General features: G+C 39.6%; 1 protein-coding gene across 2 annotated transcripts; it reads right to left on the bottom strand.

The window, feature by feature from the left end:
- Positions 1 to 182: 182 nt before the first annotated feature.
- On the bottom strand, positions 183 to 26,656 carry baiap2l1b (BAR/IMD domain containing adaptor protein 2 like 1b). Of its 2 annotated transcripts, none has more exons than XM_063470629.1 (14): positions 26,593 to 26,656; positions 24,532 to 24,607; positions 24,206 to 24,292; positions 18,298 to 18,359; positions 16,859 to 16,930; positions 15,869 to 16,003; positions 11,283 to 11,435; positions 10,916 to 11,071; positions 9,931 to 10,045; positions 8,805 to 9,021; positions 6,348 to 6,410; positions 5,274 to 5,493; positions 484 to 530; positions 183 to 397 (listed from the first exon to the last, which is right to left on the bottom strand). In XM_063470629.1, the coding sequence occupies exons 1-14, from the start codon at positions 26,641 to 26,643 to the stop codon at positions 325 to 327; spliced, it is 1,527 nt and encodes a 508-aa protein (XP_063326699.1). In that variant the 5' UTR covers positions 26,644 to 26,656; the 3' UTR covers positions 183 to 324. The 2 variants fall into 2 exon arrangements, with proteins under 2 accessions (XP_063326699.1, XP_063326698.1); XM_063470628.1 differs by having other exon boundaries at positions 9,919 to 10,045.
- Positions 26,657 to 27,095: the final 439 nt, after the last annotated feature.

Raw genomic sequence — 27,095 nt, forward strand, 5'->3', positions numbered from 1 at the left:
CTTAACAGTCATTTCTGTCAATGAACAAGCAACAACATAATTCCACTACTCTCTTTGACCGTTTTTATTCATTCATATCTTATGTGCAGGTCAGAATGTGGGAAGTATTTAACACCAAAGAAGGGCAAAAATAGACATAGAAAATATATATATATATAAATTTCATAAATATATGTGGATCTGTTCAGTAAACAAAATGGTCCCAAAGTACTTCCATATCAGTTTATTTTCATCCAAATCAGGAGAAGCTGCTGGACAGTAAGATGACACAGGAAGTTTGACAAGGGTTTGTGGGAGTTGAGTGTGGGTGGAAATGTGGACAGATCAGATGACTGGTGCGGAGCGGTCGTTGGTGACAGTTGGACGGAGCCTGACTGTGGCGAAAGGGTTCCCTCCCCTGTGAAAAATGCAGCAGATGATGATGAGTTTACGTCCGAGTGACAGAAAAGCAAATCATCTCGCTCATGTTCTTATGAGACTTACGCGAGGAAAGCTGGCGGGGGTCTTGCGGTGCCATTAGGCTGACTCACCTGTGGAGGAGAAACAGAAATGTATACTGTCACATGCGAGTCACGAGCCCAACCAAACACAAAACCGTGACACATTTGCACTTTTAATGCCTCGGCGATTTATCGCCGCGTTTGTATTTACACTCGTTTGATTTCTAGGAGAATTTAACACATATTTTCCACAGCTGAAGGATTGAACACACCGGACTGAAAACAATTTAATGCCTCATGTCACAAGATGGTGTCTGGAACCTGGATCTGCTGGAAATTCAAGTCTGTAGCACAATGAACCGTGCTAAGTTTTCTTATGACAAGCCATGGTGAATGCAAGTGTCTTAACAGGTGCTCGGTGCCTGGAAGGGTTCACCCATAAACTCCTTTAACAGATTTATAGCTGAATCATTACTCACATCTAATAAAAATTTGGATCCTTATTAGATACTAACATATTTTTATTAACATCACAGAACTCTTGGTTGCACATTTGTGACTTTGCATGAAAACAAACAACAAAAAAAGTCATGATGATCATGTTGGCAGTATAGAGAAAAATGTACCTGAACCCCAGCTGCACAAATATTGTAAACACACATGCGCACAAATGTTTATATGTTTTTAATAAGTTAAATGTGGTGACACATTTTCTTACACTGCAGTTTGGAAAAAACAAAACAAAACGAAACCAAAACCAAAAACTTTAAACAAAACTCCATGTTGGGTGAACAATTATGGGAATAACTACCTATTTTGTGGACCCTGGTAGTGCCCTCTAAAATATACACAACAAAATTAATATATTTTCCATAGCCCCGAAAAGTGATTGGTTGTTTTAATAAATACGATCATGTTACACTACACGATTTACTGCTCTCTATAAAGTAAAGGTAGCAGTAGTAATTGAGTTATTTTTTTTATTTATTTATTTATTTATTTTTTACACAGTAGTGGTTTTATAAACTGTAGCTTGCTTTTGTTCGTCTTCCTGGTAACATCCACTGTCCTGGATTTAACGTGCCTTCTGGCCTTCAATCTGCAGTACTCAACACACTCCACAAGAGGTCAGTAGTGGACCGATTGAGCGACATTCCTGACCAGGGCGCTTCAGTCTTGACACTACCCATCTCATTTCCACAGAGGCCCAGCAGTTTCATAACTTGGTTACCTGGACTTCAAAAAGGATCAGCCTTTATTTAAAAGAAAAGCAATAATTTATCCTCTAAATAAGATTCTGTGGAACTTCCCTTAAACCAGGTCCTGGATTAAGGTTTAATATATCCAGCACTAACACAGAGTCACAATATGCTAGCGGACAACACAGAGTTCAGTCAGCTATGAGTATCGGCTTCCCTGATACTCTTACAGTTCAACTTTCTCTGTAGATCTCAATCTTTCAGATCATATTCTCGCTCTTTCTGCATCTACACTCTATTCATTACTGTTAGCTGTCATCTTATCTCTCCCACACCCAAACAAACCAGTGAGGGTGCTTTTTTTAAACTCATAATGACAGAACATTCCAGAAACCCCACCTCCCCCTACATCTCTTGTCTTTTTCTCTCACCTTTCCTTGTCTAGACCAACCAACATCATTTAAAAACAGGCTTTGCTGATACAGACTCCAACCAGTTTGTTGACATCAAGCAAGAGAAAGAATGTGGAAATACAAACAGGCTTTAAGCCATGGTGCTATGTAAAAAAAAAAGAATTATGAACTAGCAGAGAGAAAAAAAATAACCCAAGAAAAACATCTAGTTTATACCAACAGTGCCAAGAAATTTATTCAGAGGTAATTACCTGAGATAACCACACAGACTGATGCAGTATGCATCATTATGGCAATAATATTCATGAATGTTCCAGCCCCAAGTTGCTAACTAACTTTACACGCATGCATAAACATGTGCGCACACCAACACACAACCTCAGCCGCCCACTTTTTCGCCGAGTATTATAATCTGCTGTAGCTGTAGAGAACTTTTTCCCACACGCGAGTCTATTCTGGGATCCTGCATATGTCTGTGTTTTGAAAAGTTATGGCAAGGGTTCGTGAGTCACTAGGAAGGAATAAACTTCCCTGGAAGTGAACCCTGTTTATCCTGGAAATGGTGGGAGACATGTAAAGCAGGGAGGAAAGGCACGAGGATGAAACGATAAAGAGGCAGATATGTGAATGATGATTGAGTGAAAGAATGAAGGAATTGACAATGAGGGATAGTGGATATCGGGTTCACCCAGAGTGGAATTCCACCATAATGCAGAGCCAGGATGTAGACTGATACAACTGACAATGGACACACACTAACATTTGGTCCCACTAGTGTAAGTCAGCCTGAGGCCCTGACCAAAGTGACTGGTTAATAATAAATGCAGGCAAGGAGGAGAAGAGTATCTCCATTTGCCACCTGACCTTTAAGTGGGTCAAACATCAACCTAACAGAATAGCCACGGCGGCTGTGTTTATTTTGTTTGTGTTCTGTTTGCTTGCCTGATCTTCCATGTCCAGTTGTGGTCAGAAGTTACACACTCATCATGCGCATTAATGTCATGAAAATTTTAGGCTTTTAATGATTTCTTTCAGCTGTTGGAACTGGTGGAATAGTTGTACAACATATTTGATAACTTTAAAAACAAGAATTGGGTGAAAAAAAGCTGGGGTTTATTTTGGATCATCTCTAATCCACACCAGGTCAAAAGAAGACATACAGGCTCAAATATATACATACACCCACTTCATCTTTTAATAAGTGGTGGTGAAAGTTCTATGATAACTTGACATGGTTAAGGCGTATTAAGTTAGGGATTATGATTGACTACAACTGTTGTGTCTTTGGAGCATTAAAAGAATTTGTTTGACCAATACTTGGAACAATGGGAAAAGCCAAGGACATCAAAACTGACTGAGAGGGTGCCGACCAAGAAAGAAGCCTCTGCTCCAAAATCAAAACCTTCAGGCTTGACTGCCCACATGGACAAGCCAAATACTTCTGCAAAAAATTTTTATGATCAAAATTGAGCTATGTGGCCACAATAACAAACCTAAGATATCTGTACTTTCTGTGCTTCGAGAAAGACCTTCCCAATGGTTAAGGTAGGAAAACTTGTGGATGATGCATAAATGATGGGTCTTTGCCAGGAAATCAATCTAAATAAATGCTACAAAGAAGAGTGGTCAAATATCTAATATCAGAATTATACAACCAAACACTTTTGATGGTCATTTTTAGAAAATCAAAAAAACAAAACAAAACAAAAAAAACCCAAGAAATGTGTTCACAGGTTTGAACTTAAGTCATTGCAGATCTATTCTGAAGGGACGACGCAATAAGAAATCTTGTGAAGTGGGTCACACAAGTAAAGTGAAGACGTTTAGGACCTTTGAAAACAAGCTACAGTTAAGGTTAAAGTAAACATGACTGTGTGTGAATATTCAATACATGTTGAGCAGATATTTTTCTGTGTATGTGCAGCTTTGAATTCTACGTTTTGCATTGTAAACAAACGTGAATGTGCAGGAAAAGAAATATGTGCAAAGTCCATATCCAACTGTGGCTGACCAATATGAAAGGTTAAGTGCACAATTTATCTGGACAAGCAATGTCAGAGAGGTGTAGTAAAGATGGTTGTAGAGCATATACAGAGCTTGTGTAAGTCATTGTGCAGACAGGTCATGCGCATTTAACCCATACATACCACAATGCATTTACATCCAACCAGCAGACGGGAACAAAAAGGCTTTCCTAGAACCAAACCACAATTTGCCTGCCATTTTGCATGGCATGCAAATGTAAGAACATTGGCAAGGTAAGAAATAAAACTCTCAGAGATGGATGAAATAATATTAATATTTTAAAAAACATTGTCTGCATACAAAAAAAAAAAAGCTTCTTTTATCTATACGTTTTGTGAGCATGGCATGTGTGCACCATCACCCTAGATGATAAGACCTAATTTTCAATTCAATGTGAATGCCTCTTACTAGAGCAGCCTCACCCAGAGACCCATCATCAGCACCCTGGAGATTATCCTAACAATAACAATCATTACAGCTGTGTTCTGCTCACCCACAAAAAACAAAACAAAACAGTGAAGGTGAGCCGTGGGACTACAACTTTGGATACAAAGTCAGTTTTTTAGACTCAATATTTACTTTATTTCCTCAGAACACCAAGGTGCATATTCAAAATGCATTTCAGGTTGTGGATATATTTAGCATCTATTACTACTTATCCCGTTTAGACTTATGCTGTGAGTGAGATCACAGAGGATGTGCATCAGAACCTACATTTGCAGTAACTAAATAAACTTTATACATGTGTCTCTCAACCCGGAAATAGGAAAGTCCCTCATTTTTTAATTTTATTTTGCTGGCACACATACTTTGTCTTAAAAATAAGACTAAATATTAGGAAAATAATCCCATACTTTACACTTTTTGAAAAGCTCAAAAGTGTAAAACTGTCCGCGAGTCTTAACAATTACATTTTTTTCCTTCATTGTCTACATCAGTCGACACTCGCACTATATTAAAGTGTGGTCAGGTTTCCAGGACACACATGAAAAGCTCATCTGACACCACCTACATACACACGCACTGTCACTGGCAGTAAAACAGTTGAGGGTACAGCAGCCTTTATGCAGCAGGTATAAGGTGAGATGTAGCCTCATAGTGCCAGTCATATCACAACATTATGACTCGGTGGTTCTCTTTTTAAAACACCAACATGTCAGACAAAGAAGAGCGCACAAACCAAATCGCCAACTGACCGTGCTGTGATCAGACGAGGAGGCTACAGAGGGCGTGGGGGAGTGATGGTGATTGCTATTTGTGGTGATGGCGCTGGCAGACGAGGTGTTGTTGTTTGTGCTGCGTTGCGGGATGTCGCTGTAATCTGCTGGGGGGAGAACCATGGTTGCCTCGTCTGTTTCCGTGTCCTGGTGGTGGAGGTTAACCACACTTCTGCTGCGGTACGGGGCAGCGGGCTCACTGGAGAGGAAGAGGAGGGCAGTATAAGAGATGGTAAAAAGTCAAAGAAGTGAAGAAATTAAGTAGCTACATAATGAAACTCATCACAAGTGAGTCTCCAGGCATATGTGAGTATTGCATTTTCTTTTTTAGCGGCTGCATCATGGGTTAGGGTTACCGGCTTAAATGTTGACGTTAAACTTATAGTTGAGCGATACAGATTGAATGTGGCTAATTGAAATTCCTAATATGGACAAAAGAAGAGGGATGTGGATGTCTGTGTGTTCTGTCCCCAGGTTCTGGTTATAGTTTAAATTTTCACTTTCCGGGAGTGGTGGTAGTAGTTGGCTGGCAGCCTCTCTGTGGGAGGTGCCGCACATTAAGATCTAATAAATTAATCCAACAGGGATTAGTCTCTTTGAAGAAAAAGCCTGGAGTCGACTGAACCTTTTCTCTCTCTCTTTCATCAGCAGCAAAATCTAGTCATCAGCAAACAGCATCCTGTTTCCTGATATTTTGCTGGGCTTGCGTGAAAAGTATCATTTTTGATTCATTAAATAAAAGAAAGGAAAAAAAAGGGCTCCACAGGAATCATTTGATCACAAATTACTTAAGTTTTATCAGAGGCTTTGAAACATTTATTATGTCAGGAACAACACAAGCATCATTTAAATAAATAAATGAATAAATAACAGAAATAAAAACAAAGACAGAATGCTTAACAGCAGGAATCAAAGGTTAAGGAATGGGAGAATCCTCACAGAACTGTAAAGATTATCACGGCCAACTAGAGGAAATACTTCCAACAATACAGCTGGCTGCAATATGAGACCTGCAGGTCTGTGTGTGTTAGCTGGAATGTGGCTTCTCCTTACCTGTTGTTATTCACGAGTGTCTCAGTGAGAGCACGGCAGTAAGATGAAGGGAACCAGCCCCTCCTAAAAGAAAGAAACACAGCAGGCAACTTAGAGAGGATTGCATCAGCGGTCGTTATCAGCTCAGTTGAAGGACTCTCCAAGTGATCGGTGAAGAGCCTGCCTGCACTGCCCTCTCCTGAGCGGCTCTCTCCATCTCTTATCGAGAAGATACAGAAACCAGATAAAGGAGCAGGATCCATTGCAGTTGCCTTTACTGTTGTATACACAGTCTGAATGTATGCCCAAGGCGACTATGCCAGCAAACAGGTTGAATCTGTCACTTGTTATTTGCAAAGAGGGAGAGCATTAAAGGGTGCAACTTCAATCACAGTTTTGGTTTATTTTGAAGGATTTCATCTTTGACAACAAAGATTTCAGGCTGAGACAGGTTATTTTCCCTCAAAGGAAACCGATGACGCAAATGAAGAAAAGATCTTGTGGACAAAGTCTTCTATTGAACCCGTCGAGGTGCAACATAATAGAGTTTGTGCAGAAAGAATTAGATTTTCACTGATTTAATAAATGAGTCACGACTAAGCCAGAATTTCAGAGACCTGTGAGGTTTCAGTGGCAACAGTTTGAGCCCCCCCTCACACACACACACACACACACACACACACACACACACACACACACACACACACACACACACACACACACACACACACACACACACACACACAGATGTCTAAATGAAACCTGACTCCAAAGAACATAATGAAAGACTAAAAAATTCATTATTGCAAAATTAATTTCTAAACGCTATGCTAAAAATTTCTTACCTTAATAATAAAAAATTAGATTACTTCAGTTCTGAAACACATTTGAATAAAAAAAAAAAAAAAAAAAAAAAAAAAAGCAGCAGCTTCTCCCTATCCCAAGTTCAGACCAAGGACTCCCTGTCATTGTACTATTATGCAGAAAGATTACTCCTAATCAGTATTTGATCAATCTGCCCCTCCCTCTGTGTGGATGGATGTTAATATTTGCACTAACTTGAAGAATAGGTATTTCCTCAGTGTACTTGCAGTTAAAAAAAAAAAAAAAAGTAAAGAGTCAAGACCTACTGGAAAATGAATTTCACCCATTCACACGGAATAACTGTTCTTGTTTATTTAAGGAAAAGTTTCCACAGAGAACTCGTGCTTGTTTCAACCATAACTGTTAACGCTAGCCACTGAGACTACTTGATTTCAGTCAAGGACAGTTTACAAGTACCGATTGTCAAGAGTGTACACTACTAGCTGTTCCTGGAAAAGAAAGCTCAACTCTAATGATTGTGACTGGATAATTTATTTAGGAATCATGCCAACAAAATGCACACACAGAAGTCAAATGTCATTATTTGACAAATGTTGCTCTATTATCAGTAGATTTTTCACTCCCTGGAATTAAATTTCTCAGTCCTGCTGGAATTCAATCTCTCAGTCCATCAATAGAGTCCATATCTGAAACAGTCCTGGTGAGTTGCTGGGATACAGTATCAAAGCAGATATGAGACAAAGGCAGAAGCCCAGCGAGAGAACCAAAAGCATCAAAGCCGAACCTCCTGTGGAACATGAAGCCCATCTTGTCTGATGCTGTGCTCTGATAAACATGACGATATACACTTTTTAAGCCTTTAGGCGCTTCAGCTCGCCCCACCTGCAGCAGCGAGGCATCAAGACCAAAGTTTTACTTTGTGTCAGCCTCATTTTTGAAAGCTACTCAGAAATGATTCTTTTATGCCCTTGATCAATCTTTCTGGGTATATTTGTAATGTAATTTCCCTTGATAGCAATAAAGATCAAACCCGATGAATGATTAAAAAAAAAAAAAAAAACAACACATTTTCAAGGGCTTCAGATCAAATCCTTGTCTAAAAAGTCATGCACAAGAGACCTGGGGAGAGTGGACTTGGTTGGTGTCTATCTGTGTGGGGGAGCAGGTGGTGCTCTGAACTTCTCCCTCCACCTCACTCCAGTCTGCTATCGTACATCCCACCCTCAGGCCATATTTTACTTTGATTTCCTTATCAGTGACTTCTCCAGCACAGGCATCACTTGACAAGCCTGGAGCTGTGTGTGCTCATACATGGTCAGCCTAGCAATCAGGCGAGGGACCATCTGGCCAGTTAAGACAGTGAATTCCACCTCCTATTAATCACCTGATTCTTAGGAGGACACGGGAATACGGCATGAATTTTTGACAGAGGCAGTAGGAAGAAGGTGATGATGATACAGAGTTCTTCTTAGGATTTAAAGACATTTAAAGCCAGCTGAATTACATCTCAACAGTGACTGCATGTGTCACAGATCTAATCGGGCCCCTATGTACAGCACAGTGTGTGCACAAGCCTTCCCCCATATCTGTGATTATAATTTTTCATATCACATATCTGGTCTGTATAAATTCATCACACGTAGTTAGACTCACTTTCCATTCTTCTCCATTTCACCATACATCCATCCATCTCTCTCGTCAGGGATGAGCAGGACAATGATGTCTCCCTCATCAAAGCTCAGCAGTGTGTTATTGTTGCCCGCAGTATGGGGAAAGATGGTGCGCACACGTGGTCTCTTCACCATATTGTTGAGCCCTGTGGCGACAGAGACAGACCTGGCGAGATTGCTGTCCTCGCCGTTCCCGTGGTCTGGGAGAGAGGAAGGAAGTTTAAAAAAAAAAGGAAAAAGAAAAGAAAGAAGCAGAAAGCAGTGTTAACACAAGGCACGATTAAGAATATAAAGCCTTGCTAACATGGTCACAGTAGCTGCTATGGTTACTGACCTTGCCTAATAGTACTCAACAAAAAGTGCAACTGAAACTAAAGAAATTACAATTACAGCTGCTGGATTTAGACATAATCTAACGTACAAGATAAACTTAACCCTCCTGTTATGTTGCGGGTCAGATTGACCCAGAACAGAAGAGATGTCACATGTCATCTGCATCACTACAGAAAACGAAAAAAATCTAAATTATAAAAGAAAATTGTAAAATAATCAATGCCAGTGTTTGACACTTTTGGATGAGTAAATTTGCCCCGGGTCAAATTAACCCAGGAGCATAATTGGTGTTCCTGGAAACCAACATAACAGGAGGGTTAAAGCATGACCTGATAGATAAAAAGTGACACCAAACGTCTCTAGCAGATTAGCTGTTGACATATTTTACTCTGAACAACAAATGTCAACCTCATGGTCATAATTCAGGAGAAGTAAAAAAGGCTGGCAAAGTCAGTAGGATTGTTTCTCTGGGAACCCGGCACATAAAGTCATGATAAATTATCCATTGGCTGTTGAGGTAATTAAGTGCAGGGGCAACCGACTGAGACATCCACATTTATTTCATGCAGCTCATCATGGAATAACATTTTCTAGCGCAGAGAAGCAAATGTCATCATTCCATGCAGCACAAAGGAGACACGCATTTCAGGAACAAACAGATGGCTCTTGCATTACACCTGCAAAAACCATCTGTTTGAAAAGCACAAACTTGAGGACATAAAAGCACAGTGTAAAGTGCTAAATGAAAACAATTGTCAAAATACCTGCCGCAATACCTGTGCTGTTGCTTGAAGGAGTGGTTGCAGCGGTGGGGTTGTTGTCGTGGTTGAACATATTAACCAAACGGCTGGGCTCAGCTTTCTTAGGTGGTGCCGGGGGAGTAGATATGTTCTGCCACAGTGCAATGAATGAAAACATTAGCGATATGGTGGCTGTATTTGTGAAATCAGTAGGTTACTTTTCTCCTTTTAAAAAAATAAAAAATAAAATAAAAGATCAAAAAATAAAAAAAGGAATTTTTGTCAAAACATGGAGGTAGTAGCAGCAGCAGCCTCAGTAACAGCTAAACAAATGCCCAAGAATTACTACCCTAAGCAGTTAGAAAATGTCGGGTCCAACAGACAAATGTTTATCATTCAACTACTCCACCAAGGCAAAAGTCGGGGTCTGCGATCACTGCCATTATCATTATTATACGTTTTTTTTTAAGCAAGATTACATAAGTTGCCAAGGTGGAAAGGTGAAGTGTAGGCAGATGAAGAACCCATTAAACTCTGTGGCTGATCTGGATAATATTTTTTAAAATTGCAAAAACTGTCCTTGGAAGATACACTCTGTGAGTATCCTTATAATTTAGTCTGAACATAGAAAGATAAATATGATTAAATATTCAGTGTCAGCACGGTAGCCTCAGTATATAAGGTACTTCTATAACCTTGACATCACCAAGCATGGCATATTCATTGCAGAGGCTATCTGCAAATATGAGTTATCAGTTTTTTGATGTTTGTTTTTTTCCTGTTACTTTTCCCCATTTGACAGCAATGCTAAAAAAACAACCTTGTACGTAACAGGTTAAATCTTGTCAAGATTGGTAAGCAGACCTACACAGAGAGACACTCGGAAATCGTCTGAGATAAGTTTCCATTACGTAGCAATGATATTTTATCTAAAAAGTACTACAAAAAACATACTACAGTATGAAAGACAGCAACACATGTAGCACAAGAACAAGCTTTAGGATTGCCACTTTGATCATACCACACTGTGTCGTGACGGGGACGGAGAGGGCAGTGGTGTGATGGGAACTGGCTTACGCAGCCCTTCAATCATTGACAAAACACTCTCGGGCATATTGGTGGCATCTTTGCACTGGTCCTGCCAGGTGCTCAGCTTTTCCGACAGTATGTCTCTGGCCTATCCAGCAGTCGTGGAAATAAGAAAAGATATTAAAAGAAAACATGAGTAATCAGTAGAAGGAGTGCAACATTTCTATCACTATGGCAACGTGATACATTGAGGCTCTAGAGATTGTGGGTTTCGGAATAAATTCTTCTGGCTGAACCAGCAATATAATATGACTAGAGTTTGATTGATTCCAACATAATAAGAGCAGGACTTTGTCTACCTTGTCATGGAAGGAAGCGAACTGATAGGATAACATGCAGTGTTTGTCCACAAGGAAGCAGAAGCGCCTCTTCTCCTCCAGCAGAGCCTCCTTACAGCCATCAGCGACGAACAACTGCATGTCCATCTGTCGGCTTGCCAACGTTTCTAGACACTGCAAACATGCATGCAAGTGGACATTAAAAACCATGGACAACATTTAAATTGTTTTGTGTACAAATGCACATCTATGCAAACATAAGTGAAAAGATGATTAGCTTTGAACAGATCAGATTCAGCAGGTCTGAACTGTGCTGTGCCTTCCAAACAACCACCTTGAATAAATCAAGGTCTTATCTTCCTATGCACATGGTTTACAGCCATTTAGACACAGTCATTGTTGAGCCACAAAGAAAAAACCCAACAAGGGCAAAATGTATAAAAAGACCAGGGTTCCTTTGTCAATATTCTAATCTGTGTTGTGCAGAGGACAAGTATTATTAGTTTAGATCTTATTTTATTGACAGTCTGTGCTGTATTTGATGTTTAGTGAAAGGGCAGAACAGTAGGGAGGGCTGCATTATCTACACTGACAGTCTGGGATCATAAAAAGGTCAGAAAGCTACTGAAAGGATTTGATGTGTCCATGTATGTGGGATCCATGCAAATGAACCAGATATTCAGATATTTAAAATATTCAGTTTCACTTTCACTACTCTAGTAAATGCTGATATCACTGAAATGTAATGAAGTGAACAGTGTTAGAACAACAATCTGAACGAAACGGCTTCTTTTAATATTGCCTTCGTTTCCTGACTTCTTCATGCTCCTTAATTTATCTCTTTTTTGGGGGGTCAAAGTTTGTGGGAGCCATTTCTCATCCAACTGACTGGAAGTGTCACACCTCTAACGGCTGTTAATGCATTGCACACACCCTCTCTATTCAGCTCTTACAGCTCTGTCCATGTTTGATAAATCCACAAATGGCTGAAGGCTTTATTTACCACAAACCTGTGCTGGGTACAGTGCACTTCTAATCCATGTTATTCCCCAAAACATTCTGCACGTAGAAAAGTGGTCACTATTTGGTAGCACTGTATCAGTAAGTTAAAATGCACAATAACATGACCTCATAATTAAAAACCAACAATACTGCTTATTAAAAATCACACAAAAAGGCAAATAAACATAATTTCTTCTGCTTATCTAGACTATGAACAAATATGGGGTAATACCATTTTGCCCTTTCCAAACAGAGTCGCCGGTCTTCCTGACCAAATGAAAATCTTCCTGTTTGTTTATGCTTTCGTGTCAGGCACAAACGTATCTATTTAGATCTGTTAATTTCCTCCATCGATACCAGAAAATCTGATAACAGGCTTACCTTTGTGTCTGTATTTCAACAAACAATCATATGCAAATTTCAGAAGCAAATACTCACACCTACACAAATAAGTGCAGAAATAAAACTCTTACTAAAACTGTTCTTGCTACTGACCAGTTGTTCACTGTGAGGGCACATTTTAATGCAGCCATTTAAGTTTTTAATCTTTTAGTATCATAATGAAGGATATAATAAAATATAATGAAGCACAGCTAGAAAACTGTAATGGAGTCCACACAAACACAAATGCATTAACTGACTTCTTTAGTACATTTTGGGGATTTTTGAAAAGCACCTGCATATATTTCTACAGTACAGACAGATTATTATACAAATTACAAATCTGCAGTATTTTGTGAGTGCCATTTTCTGTTGCTTCTACACTGTGGTTTTTCTGACACGCGTTACCTGTGCATGTCAGTAAAACTGCAATGCACAGTCTTTTCTAGGTGAGAAAAATAGAGTGAGCAGTACAACCCGCATGATCCACAACACTGTTTCCAACAAACTGATTAACACTGCAAAAAAAAAAAAAAAAAAAAAAAAAAGCAGAAACACTAAATTCAGTTAGATGAATTGAAGTATTAATAACTCCACTACAGCCCATGAAACAAATCATTCTGTGTCGTTTGTAAATTGCTGTTTAGTTTCACGCTAAAAATACAAAATGACTTAAGGGCAGCACAGAGAAGGAGAAAAACAGAGAGTGAATATTGTTCCACAAGCATGGCAGTGGATGGCAGAATTTCTACTAATACGCCATATCACTGGGTGAGGGGAAAAAGTAAAAGGGGAGTGTAAAATGCAGTTTCCACACACACACACACACACACACACACACACACACACACACACACACACACACACACACACACACACACACACACCCTCTTAATCACTTTACATCTGTCAGCACCACAGTCACCCTGTTGCTATGGACAAGCTATGTTTATCCTGAGAACTACAAGGTGAGGGAGGTAAGAGTATTGCAGAGGATCGCAACAGAGATAACCAAACAAAAAAAAAAAAAAAAAGAAAAAAAAATTACACACCTCCCCAACAGATGATTCTGACTTTCTGCTCTTTGAGGTTTAAGAGGCTTTGATACAAATCTCAATCTTTGCAATCCTTGTGTACATAAAGTAAAATGTGCAGCAACTTTTTTGGGAGAGTCTTTTAATTAGGTGTCTGACAGCTGTGACAGCACTCCCAGTTCATTTATTTATTTATTTTTAATTTTATCTTCTCCGTCTTCTGTCAGATCCTTCCCTGGCTTTGAAGAATCTTTGGTGTCTGGTGAATCATCTACTCCTGTAAGCTCCCGTCTCCAAGTCCTGACACACCGTCTGCTTGCCAGCCCAACTTGGTGTCTGTTGGATCTCTAAATCCGCATACCTGGCTTTAAATCAGATAAGTAGGCACAAGACTTGCGACTTGGTGGGAAGGTGAGAGAGCAGTAAGGTGAAAAGGAAAGAGGAAATGGAGCATGGTAAAGTGAGAGACAAAGGAATGAGAAAACAAAAGAATGAATGAGGTGACAGAAGAATTCATAATAAGGGAGAAGAGGAAGCAAGCCTGAAATTTCTATAAAGCCACAGGGCACGTGGAGTTCATCATCAACTGTGTTCACACAGAAGCTTGGCTCTAAAACAAGCTGTAATTTCTTAGATAATTTAACTTGCTCTGACATTTCATGGTGAAAGCAAAAATCCAGGGCTGTAACTAACTTGTTTAAAATGTAATACAAATGTGAATCAATGTCCTTGGCAACTTCACTGAGCTTCGTGACTCTATCAAATGTGTTTTGACTAAAAGTCCGCAACCTAACCCAAGGACATTTGGCTTACTATGATATTTGACAGAAAAATATCAAATACAGTTCCTTACATGTATCATTTTTAACATTAGTGCTTAAAAAAGTACTTAAACAGCTAATCACTTCTACTCCAGCTCCTCGTATGCTTTCACTAAAAAAGACTACTGTACGATTCAAGCTCATATATCTTGTAAAAATAAATAAATAAATAAATAAATAAATAAATAAAATGCACAACTTCTTGTGCTTCTCTCTCTCTCTCCTTTATAATAAAGAAAATAATTCTGGGCAATGACAAGTCAAGTGTAGGCAGAGGCAGAAGCTAAAGCCGAAAATAAAATCAAGTATTTATGTTAGTGCACTCCTCTATTAAAGTGTGAAACTCCTTTTTAGGTCTCTTTCTCCTTCTTCCTTTAACTATGCAGTTTATCAGCCTTCAGTAAAGTAGACCTTGTTGACAAAACACACAAATCTTTAAATATGCAAAAAGACACACACACACGCGCAGGCGAATAAGCTGCCTGGCAGGATCAGTGGTAGGCAGGTTATGCAAGACTAAGTTGGTATGCTCATAGGTCGAGGTAACTCTGAGGTTTAACTCATTTGCACTTTCCACTTAGCAGCGTCACTGCCAGGGTGTGGTTGCACCATGTAATAACAGAGTTAACCTGTTATAATGACTTAATATTCCACAGTGATTAATCGAGATCAATGACGTAAAGCACCTGAGGTAACTGTGACACACAGATCACGGGTAAGACGCAATACCAACAGAGAAATGGTCATAATTTAAAAAGACAATAAAAGCACACTTTTAAACCTTTTGGCCCTTGTAAAACATTAAATACATAACAAGACAAAAAAGTGCAATAAAGTCAAGCACAATAACCTGATGTGCATTGAGATAAAACTAGAAAGGCAGCTCAAGTTTCATACTGGATCAACAATAAAGCTTAACATCTCCACTTCTCAAAGAGTGGCCTGGTTAACTTTAGCGTTTCCTAATCAAATGTCAAGTTGCAAGTCTGTGCAGATATTTCTATAGCCTGAAGAGTTGGTGCTTGCTTGCTTGCTTGCTTTCTTGTTTGTGCACATGTTTGACAACTTTTATAAGTGGACATGCGGGTAGAACAAGCTGGTGTAAGGGGACCTTGTGCGGGTGTATTCTTGAAGAAGATAAAAGAAGCCAAAACAAACAAACAAGGAGCTTCTGCACAACTGCACAGACCAGACGCTTCACATATTGCCAGTAACTTCTGCTACTCTGGCTCCAAGTTTCAGGTGTCAAGGTTTGTGAATGAGTGTCGTTATATGAACACGCCCACGTGTGTCAAAGACAGCGCATGTGTGTACGATGTGTCATGTGTCTGTAGGAGTTGTTTTTTTGTTTTTTTTAAGTTCGTCTCACCTCGCTTTCCTTGTTCTCGTACTTGTTCGCATTCTTGCCTTGGCTCTTTCTCCTCAGCTTCTTCAGGTCTGCCTGGGACTTCTCCAGAGAATCTTGCTTCATCTTGTGCTCCATCTGGTATCTTTTAAATGTGGCCTGGATCAGAAGAATGATTCATGTAAATGCTGCAACACCAACCTGATGAGATTTGTCAGAACCATCTTGGGTAGCAATAATAAGGAGAAATTGTGAACTTTAAGAATAACTGGATGAATCATTTAAAATTTAAAAATGGTGAAAACTGCCAAAATGTATCCACAGTCAAGTTTGCAGTATATCCTGGATATATTAAAAAAAATCTTCCAGTACAAAGTCATGTTTCACACTATGCAGTAAACTACGCAAGCTGATTTGCAATGTAAACCATTTGCTAAAACATCTGTGATGATGTGTTAGGCTGGATCCATCTGCTATATGGCACTAGTGCAAAGTGAACATCAGAGAGAAATAACTTTGTTTTATTATAAATAAAACGTAAAGTTGCTTACAGCTACCTCTGCACAGTCATGTAGATCCATTTACAGACTCAGAGTACTAAACATCACTCTGAAAGAGCACAGACTTGCAGTACTGCAGAAAATAGACCCTTCTTTGTCCTGTGTTGTGCTGATAATAACCCTTTCAGTAGGACATATGCCCAATTCAAAGACTGAAGTCACAAAAAAATTCCTGCATTGTTGCACAGAACGAGATTATAGTTCATCAAGTGCATAAAAAGGATTGCTTTTCATATTTTTCAACTCAACACGGTTTAAAAACCATCATCTACGTCCTCTTTACCTGCTGATCCTGTATTAAAAACCAATTCAAAGGCTTTTATTCCATTTTATTTTTGCTTCTCCCTCACTTCATGTAGTTGCTGAATAAAAATGTAAAATGTAGCACAAAAGCCAGTGATAACAAAAACAAACCCAAACTTAGTTGTGCACGCACACAGAAAAAACTACTCACTGTCATGTATTTGACATCCATGTCAGTCTTTCTCTCCAGCTCAGCTATTATGTCTCTGTGGAACCTCTTAAACTTCAGGTGAAGAGGAGGAGGAAGGACAAGAGAGAAGAGAGGATAGGAAGACACACTGGTTATTATAAACTTGATGGGTAGATGGAGGGCTACAGTTTGTCAAGCTTTGCTGTCAGCAGAAAACAAGGAAAATGCTGCAAGTCTCATGGAGAAAAATGGAGAATGATCATTTAAAGTGTGTCGGTGCGGGGGCGAGAACCAAGTCCAAGGTTGCGCTTATGAATGAGTCAGATACAAAGCGTGGGAATGCCCACAGTCTTCTCTCAGTTGCTCTCCAGCTCTCTCCCTCTCATTAGTGTGAGGGAGTCAAAGCGCTCCCCTTGTTGTGATGCAGTGTCTGCACCCACACGCAGCAGATCAATGATGTGGAAGACCCCATCACTGAAAACATATAGATGACCACAGGGACTGTAGTATACATAACACATAGTCATCAGACTCTGACTCTCTGACCTGAATTAATGCTGTGAGTCATAAACTCGAGTCCATTAACAACTGAGCCCACCCACTGATGCCGTTAGCAACAATGTCTCAGAAGAGTGCCTCCCAACTTTTCTGCGTCATGTTCATGTTTTCTGGTTTACTTTCAGGCACTAGCATTATTTATTTGCCCAAGGACAAAACTTGTGCAACATTCAATAAAAATAATGCGCCCAACACATTGTGATCTTTTTAAAAGGTTTTAAACATCTAAATTTTAAGAATGCTTGTGTTGTAGTGAAATATGATACATAAAATTCTGCTAATTTTTTTCACTTAAAATATCCGATATTTGCAAGTTCCAACAAAGCGATGGCGTCTTTTTCAATGCTACCTAAACACAAAGTGAACTGAAATTTTGCAACCTTTACATAATAAACATTTACAACATGTTCTTCAAAACTGAACAAAAGATTAATAAAGTAGTCCGTGCAACCGTTTCGTGGTGTTAGTGTGCTAAGAGCGTACACAATGCTCATACTTAATTAATCAAACTGTAACTGCCCCAGCTGGTACAGGACAGGACATGTTAGGACCTGCTTGTTCTCAGCAACGAGATAAAGCCCCAGCTGCTCCTACGACCCAGAGCCATTTGTTTTCCTTCTGTATCTAATGTTTCATGTTTTTCTTGCTCATGATGCTACTTCAGTTGTTGTAGGTGGGTAGGAAGATAAGGTGGTGTCTATCAACAGCAGCAGAAGGATAAAAAAGAACCGTTTGCTGACAGCGCACCACTAAATGCCGGTTAGTGAATTCCACCGCGGTCTGAGAAACAGGTTCAGAGAGTGAGACAAGCATGCGTTTGGGAGAGGCAATACAATTAAAGATTAATTCGATAACATAAAACAAAACATGTATACATTTGAAAAAACATATTCAAGACTCACGTTTTCCTCCAGCTCAAGATGAACGTTCCTGTGGACCTCTGAGATTTCTGTCAGTACTACACCTGCCAGGTGCAAAAAAAGAAGGGAGGGGGAAAGATGGCATACAGGTTAATGTTATAAGATGGAAAGTTTTGCCTCGACTGTACAGAAAATCATTATCTAAAGATATTTCACTAAAGTGTACAATGATAGCCATAATGCAAAGCACAGACAATATATATAAGCCTATAAGCCTGACAGTATCTAATATTTTTTTAACCAAAAAAGTAACCAGCTACAGATGTGATGTAGGATTTCCTTCACTGGCATGAAAACAAACTCTATATGGAGCCTGAACCAAACGGGACCACTTGCTGCTCAGGAAATCAAAAAGAGCTCAGATGGCAGGCTGCCACAAATCATAACCTGTTTTTCCTAAAAACAATCAAATTAGGATTACGGAGCACAATACAGAGCATAATAACTACATGCTTGTTGGTGTGTCCCCACATCCCAGAGATAAAAATTGTACTACCTCTTCTTCTACTAGACAAGTTTGAAATTTTTAGGTGTTATTCCTTACTTTTTTAAATTACTTTTAAAAGTAAATAGGTGGTTTCAAGTAACAAATAAGCAAAGTATTGGCAGCTCCACTGAAGACTGATTTCCCTTCAACTTCTTTGCATTCAAATAGTACTGCTTAGTACCCAAAGCCAAGCATTATGCAAAACTAATAGCAGTAACTCTACTAACAAGAAAGGCTACAAACTGTCTTGAGTCTGGTTTGCTGTTTACACATAAGCACTGAGGTTTGACTTTTCTGGATATTATTGATTGTAGGTGCACGTGGTCTTTAACCTGCCAGCTGACTGAAACTGAGCCTGTGCCTATTTTGTGCCCACGAGACTGGTCTACCCAGGCAGGTCCCAGCTCTTTAACTCAAACGGAGTATCTCACGCAGGCTTTTTTCTGCTGTGCAAGATGTGAGAAAAAAGGACAACTGAAGATAATTTCTGCACTTCATTCTTCTGACACTGCCAAGAGTTCATGTGCAAAAAAAGGCTTTTGTAACATACTGCCTTCTGGATAATACTGCTCACAGACTGAAATCTGCATGGGTGTGTGTGTTTGGCTGGTGCAGTCCTTTGATAATCACTATTTTCAACACCTCTCAGATGATGGGTAGACACAGAATAACAATGTGTGTGTGTATAAATTTGTCTTGGGCCAATTATTGTAATAACTTGTGTTTACACAGATGGTCACTTTGGTTGTTTAGCCAGCATTCTTTGTCATCTTCTTTCTGCAATAATGTCAAAACAGATAAACTAACTTGTTTAGAAAATGAATAATCTGTGTGCAGTCTCATCAACACAAGTTATTCGTAAGACATCCTTAGTTTACATCCAACAGCAATTTAAATTCAAGATAATGCTCAGCATATGTCGGGTACATTTTCTGTTTGTAGCATAGATGTGGGATACATCAGTGGATTTGCCAACACAAGATTACAAGACGTTCAACAAATGCACGCTGCATCTTCTCCCACACTGAGCATTTTCCCATGGGTGCTGATTCCCATGCAGCTGCAGCCAACAAATACAGCTGTACTGTACATATAAGTATTGATAATGATGTAACCAGAAGCCACTGTAGAGATTCAGTGGCTTCTGCTTCAGGATACAAACACCTCCAGTTTGTGTGTTACAAACAGACAAGCTAAATCATCATAGAATAAATACTTTACTCATCAAGTCCTCATCTAGATTTGTTATTTGTTTGGTTTACAGAGCAGTAGACCCATACTGGAGCACATGGATCAGTAGGAAAAACAGCACACACACCAAGGTTTGAAAAATAAAAAATTGCTGTCGTCTTTCAACTGTGTTCTGACGTGCACAAATGCACTGCGCAAATCCTTGACAGCCTTTCAATATGCCTGCAGACACTCTGACCTGTACATTCATCAGTATGTAAACACAGCCCTTCCCTGCTCCATCTTTCCACACCTTGCCTGCTCCACCTTGCCTCACAGTGAGACTGGCTGCTGCAGTTCAAACAGCTCGGCAGATAAAGACTCTGCTCATCCCAGTAAATCTGCCCTTTGACAGAGCAGAATAAAAGAGGCTGAGGGGTAGCGCAGGCAGGGTAAGGGTGGGAGGAAAACTATGGTAAGGAGATGAATAGTGATGCAGAAAAAGGTACTACAATAAGTATAAGAGAAGAAATGACAATGTAGTAGTGCTGGATACGGCAATACACAGCAAAAGAAAAAGAGTTTAGAAAGGCTATGCTAGATTTAAAATAAAACGGGGCCTAAGACTGTCCCAACCTTAAAGTCCCCTCATTTTACAATAAGAATAATCTTAAAAATGTCAACAGGTGTGGTATTGAGTCAAACACCAGACAGACTGGTTTACATGTAAGGCGTATAAGTCGAGTCATAAACATACCTCAAAAAAAATTCAGAAAACGATGTTACGTAAATGTTTCATATTAATAACTGCATAAAGATTGCATCACAGTTTCTTTCCAGCAGTTCTCACTCATTTGTTTATTGTTGCACAGACCACACAAAACGTTGCTCGGCAACAGGTGCACTCTTTTGAGCAAGGTGTGAGGGCAATAGTGTATCATTATGAGGATAACTCTAAAAGCAATGTGCCATCATTACCCAACCAAAACCACAGAGATAAACCCAGCCAACCCAACCACCATCGATTTAAATAAATCCCTTTTTGTCTCTGATGAGATACAATTGCTTTATGTCCCACATGACATAAAACAATCTTTGTCTTTCGCAATTGCATATGTTGAGACAGATAGGCAATGTCTGTGTTTGTAGAGAGGCTCTGTGAAGACTGAGCACTTTATTGCATTTTCCCAGAAGCCTGCAAAAAAAAAAAAAAAAAAAAAAAAAAAAAAAAAAAGGCCCACAGTTCTTCCACCGTTTTTGACTGTGGACAAAATAATCCTGGCATCTATGAGAGCCACCTGACACAGCATGCAAACATGCTTGGATTATGTAAAGTGGGCCTGGTGCCATTTGAACACTAGTCACTGTGTGTGTGTCTATGTCCACGAAAAATCTATAAATACCCTTTTTGCTGCAAAAGGACAAGATAGGATGAGATTAAATTCTTGGGGGACAATGAAATGTGGCACAGTCAAGATGTCTTACAGGCTGTTTGCCGTTCCAATTTTTAGGCAGCAGTTTTACGGTTCTTTTCACTGTTCCCTGTGCATTTCTGTTTCTAGCATCAAGACTAGGAGTACAACGAGATGATGTAAAGAGCTAATTCTAAGCACGTTCTAATCCTATTGCATCCGGACAACCTGGTCTTTACATGTTAATTCTTGCTCTTTGTTTGACCAAACGTCAGAAACCTGAGCGTTCGAATGAGAAAACAAAACAAAACAAAAAAAAAAAAAGGTTGACATTTGAACTCTGGCAGAAGTGGAGGGAGAGATAAAGGAAAGGGGCGGGAGAACGAGGTGCACCGGTGCTCTAATGCCTCGCGAGAGTATCAGGTTTCTGGTTATCTGTCACTGGAGCTCATGTTTCTTACAGAGCAGCTTCACTACAAGCATGAGCAGCCTCGTGATGAAGATGTGTAGACTTTAATGCCACATTTCTTGTAGAAGATGTCTCCCTAATTATTACAACTTAAGACAATGTCTCACGAACCTGACAACAACTCACGACACAAATTGAAGATCCTGACTATTTATAGAAGCGTGTAGTACAGACTCCAAGTACAATGCATTTGGGTCTTCAAGCCTGGTTCATTAAACTAGATGAACACCCACCACTCTACATAATCCAGCATAATGACTCAGAATAAACTGATCCGTCATGAGATCACACTATGCCACACATGAGGAGATTAGTGGGTATGTTACTTTGAATTAAAGGGAGGATTGCTTTTTTATGAATCGTTTAATCACCCGTCTATAGGCCCGAAACATCAAAATGAGAAATAAAATGGGTAATTTGAGAACATTAAAACTATTGATTTGAGTATTTAATCTTGAAAACTGAGTTTATTACAACAGTTTTTGACTGATTAATTGGCCAATCATAGCTGGGATCCTACCAACTGATTATGTTTGCAAGAAAATGCATGTGTACAATGTGGCGAGATCACAGATGGTCTTAAATTGCAGTATACACATGCTCAGTCTGTACACAGTATAAAATAAGTTCATCGTTATAGATGAACCAACCAGAATGTTTTATATCAATATTGTATTTTTGCAATTCTAAACCAGCCTTAAGGATGCAAACATCAGAAGAACCTGTTGCCACAATATTTTATGGTAAAAATGTGCCACTGTGAATTCAAGGAGGCTATTGAAGATTCAAAGGCTTACTTTTCTAGCCACTTGCCAAGTGTGCACAGGGTGTTTCTTTTTTTTTTTGGGTGGAGTATCACTTTAATTGTGCCAGGAAACTGACACCAGGTGGCACTTCCCATTGTGCTGCTAAATTTAATTAGCAGTTTTGCTACTAATCAGCAGGGGAGATGCGAGGCGTACAGTGGTTAAATCAAAGTGTGACACTAGTGACAATGACTTAGGATGCCAGACTTCTTTGGACTACAAATTAGCTCAGGGGAACCGAAGCCTGGGGAGTTAGAGAAGAACGTAGGACGATGAACAAACAGTGTATTCCCAAGCCTATCACACTCAAAGTAATACATAAAAATCACAAGAACTGTGCTGGAATTAATCAGTGGGTAACTTCTGATGTGTTCGAGCTAGAGCGCTCCCTGGGTTTTGTTTTTTAGTGATAAAGAGAGGTTCAAACATTACCCTGCTCTCTTTCATCATGAAACAATAAACCAGGGAATAGCGGTTGTTCCTTTCATTAATTTTTTTCTAAATTAATTTTAGTTATATTGCACAAAGTGTCTTGTGGATATCTTTTGCAAACCTCTGATTTCTTATGAGGCTTTGCAGGTGTAGAGGCAAGGTTGTGCTTCATCGTCTTATGAGATGGGGCTGAGAAGGATTTAGACCAGCGACTGAAGGGCATACATATTAACTTGCTTTAGCTTGTGATTACTGGGTCATCTCATTGACTTGTGAATAAATTAATGATCCATTTCTCACATTTCTCAAACTGATGTCAGATGCACTTTAGAACTGGCAAATCCTGCTAAATTGAAAATACGCTCCCGATCAGCAAGGTCAGGAAAATTTAATTTAAGACTTTTAAATTCACTTTGTTAAAACTTGAAACCTAATATTTCTAAAATGGCAACTGGCACTGAATGAATTCAGCTCCTGTGTTCCTCACAATTATCCCATGTTTACACACATATTTAGAATGAAGCCGGTGATAAACATCTGATCATTTTGTGAATAAATCTACAGACATAACAGATGCAATGGAGTGAAGCTTGTGAGCTACTTTAGGAAGTCAACTCGAGATGCACTGCATTATTCACGTGTAACATGCCTCACTCTCCTCACGTCATATACCCAACACACCCTCTCAATTCAGCTTTGTCTTCTTAAGCTGGAGAATTTCCCATCTTTTCCCCAGACCTACAACACTTCCTGCTCTTTCACCCAAACCTGCATCTACCTGTATACTCAGAAAGGCCACTTTCCTATTGCTCCCGCAAATCTGTGTGCAACACATACCAAATGACATTGACTGCTGCAGAAAAAAAAATGTTATTCAACTGAGGTTTTCCATCAACTTTAATTAAACAACAATCTATCTGCTCTGGCTGAGGATCATTAAATCATCCTTAAACTATTATTAGAAATGAAAAGACTGCCTTGGGAACAAAATACAAATGAATAAATTAGAAAGAAGAAAGTTTTTTGAGAAAAAGGGAGCTGCCTCCACAGTCTGCAGATTTCCCCCAGTTTATCCCAGTGGAGACTCACAGGACAGATCAACTTGGAAACTTACCTAATTCTCTGGAGACAGGAGAAACTGCAGCATTCTCCCCAATCTTAGTCAGTGCATCAAAATACAACTTTCCTGCCAGGGTCATTGCTGGGAAAATGATAAAATTGTCATTAATTTTTGTCACAGTAGCCCCTAATACCCTCTGAACACCACAGAGTAACAAATAGCCACATTATTATCCAACCTGTCTGATCCTTCCTCCAAAATGGCTAACTTGTCCTTCCAGTTAGCCATTTTTCATTTCTTAGCCAACTCTAACTTAATATATAAACTCTGAATCTTTTATTAATGTAATAGCAAAAAAAAAAGAAAAAAAAAAAGCTCACCTGCTACTGATTTCTCATAGTTCTTGCCCAGGTTGACCAGGTTCCTCAGTCCTGGGTTGAACTGTTCCATTACGGTCTAAAGGGGTTCAGAGAGAAAAAGGATTCACTGTGACTGTCAAACTGACAGAGTGACATCAGACGTAAATAATGAGGCAAAGAATGAAATGTATGCAGTCACACTAGAGCCTGACAACAGTTTAAAGGAAGCTATAACCATGTCCTACAGGCACACATTCGCATGCATACAGATAATGTCTGACAAATGGCTTCTGTGGAAACTTAAGACAGGAAGCACAAAAACAACAAAGAAATAATAAATACGAGAATAAGAATGCACAATCAATTAAATAACATGGGCATGAAAAGATTTTCTTTTTTTCCCCCCTTCTAACACTTCACACACAGGCTAATCTGATAAAAGTGGGGTCTCCAGTGATCGCCATCCTTTAATCAACATCGTGGAGTGTCTTGGAAAAAAATTTATTTTCTGAGCTCCATTTTACAGATGTCAAGTCCAACCCTCTGATTAGTATAGAATAGGAGAGGTCTTAGCTAACACGCACACACAAGCAAAACCTCCTTAAGACACCCATGGCAAACAATGTTTCATGAGTCTTGCATTGTTCAGCCACTTGTACGTCAGACATTTGTCAGCAGCATACTGACATAATGTGTAAGTAACAGCTCCCTGCTGATACAGGCATTCATAAGAAATGACTCAGTAACCTTTCCTTTAATTTATAGCATCTAATAATGCATTAAGAGAAGAACTTGTTCTTCCATTGCTGAAAATTACACTGCGTTTTAAAAGTCCATGAAACATGTAAACAGCCAAATCGTGTTAATTTCCAAAAAAAAACAAACACAACTTGCCACTAATTATTTAAACAGACTATTTTGGGAGCCTTGTCTTGCTTATATATATATATCAATGAGCCCGAGGTGATGGCTGCCAAGGAGCTTGCTGCATAATCTTACCACACAAAACACACAGCCAGTTAAATTATTAAACCTGGAGTCTTTTTCCTGCATTTCACCACGCCAGTGAGCTGTGGGGGCAGCCCCTGGAGGAGGCCGGTGGATGAGAGCTGTTTAAAAAGGCTAAATGCATGAGAGAAAGCTTCTTGCCTTATTTTCCTCCTCCTGCTTTGAACACAGTCACCTTTACTGTGCCACCTGTGGCGTGCACACTGCAGAGGACCATTAAGTCAGAAAGCCTAGTGGGATTTGGTGAGTGCCACTCACGTTCAGTTAAACGTTTCATTTTCATTGGTTAGGCTTCTCTTTGAAACCCAATTAAATCATAGACTCCACAAAAAAAGCAACTGATTACTTATTAAAATTGCTTTAAAAGGAGCAGTTTCCCCACAATCCAAGATAAGGAGGAGTGGTAAATACCAATTCACTTGAAAAGCTCCCGCTTCAGTAAATAAATTAAAGTTAATTAGGCTACTGGTTGGCACGGAACTACAGAACAGCCCAAATGATGCTGATCAACCACGGCAGCAATTTAATGGGAAAAGAGGGAAAAGGAAATGCCACTCCCAGGGTGGGGCTATTCTCTCAAAACCAGTGATTCAACTCACTAATAGGCAGTTACAAGCTCTCGGGAAGCTTCTAAACTAAAATAAAAAGTGCTGACAAAAATGCACTGAACTCATTAACAGTGCAGGCTGAGATGCTGAGTAAACCAAGAACACACTTAAAGCTCAGGAATCCTGAAAGAGCAAGACCCCAGGGTAGGATAATCAAGTGTGATAATAGTCTTTTTTCTGCTGTAACACTGTCACTTACTTGTGATAGTGTCCATAAGCTAAACATATGTCACCCTATATATTCTGCTGTGTTTTCAAAAAGAAGGTAAACTACTTAAAGGCGAAGGCCCACACGACAAGTAAACTTTACTGCTAAAAAAACAAACACCTCACGAGGTCCATGAATAACACCTGTTACAACAGGTTGGTAAAAGTCAAGCTGTAAAGTTGAACCCGAGTTTAAGGAGGCACTTCTTCCCTCTCGCACCTGTTGGGTTTCCCACCTTCATAGGAAAGCAGCGCTTACCTTGTATGTACTTTCAGCGAGCTTGTTCACCTCCTCCGCGTTCCTCGACATGTTTAATGTAGTTCCCTCGCGACGCCCGACAAAGAAAATATTATATTTTTAATTATGAATTGACTTATTTGTACACCGATGCCAAACACCCCCTCCCCAAAAACAGGTCCAAGTGGGAGCGGTGACCAAACCTACGCAGACATAAAATTCCTCATAGCCAGCAGGAGACGTAGGGACGCACGCACAGCAACAAAAAAGGGAAAAGTAACTCCTGTGGTGGAGACTCGAGCTATCTGTTGCTGCTGCCGCTCTTCGTGTAAGCACACACTCAGGAGGGGGAAAAAAGCTGAGCTGTCAAACTTATTGTAGGTGGTTAGTTCAAAAAAGGGGAGGGGAACCTGTGGAGGTAGAAAGGAGTTAAGCAAACGAGAATAAAACTTCCAGTTGGACTTGATTTCAAAATAAAAGTGGCTGGGTGAAATGTCCACTGCAGGATTGTTTAGACTAGCGTG

Source organism: Pelmatolapia mariae, linkage group LG4 (assembly GCF_036321145.2).
Source record: "Pelmatolapia mariae isolate MD_Pm_ZW linkage group LG4, Pm_UMD_F_2, whole genome shotgun sequence".
Lineage (NCBI taxonomy): Eukaryota > Metazoa > Chordata > Actinopteri > Cichliformes > Cichlidae > Pelmatolapia > Pelmatolapia mariae.

What these genes read in the sequence shown, in the direction of transcription:
- baiap2l1b (XM_063470628.1), bottom strand. Translation starts at nt 26,643, where the DNA reads ATGTCGAGGAACGCGGAGGAGGTGAACAAGCTCGCTGAAAGTACATAC. An exon ending in TCGCTGAAAGTACATACAAG is followed by an intron (nt 24,608 to 26,592) that starts GTAAGCGCTGCT and finishes GAACCCCTTTAG; the next exon opens with ACCGTAATGGAACAGTTCAA. An exon ending in CCTCGTCTGATCACAGCACG is followed by an intron (nt 531 to 5,273) that starts GTCAGTTGGCGA and finishes TCTCCTCCACAG; the next exon opens with GTGAGTCAGCCTAATGGCAC.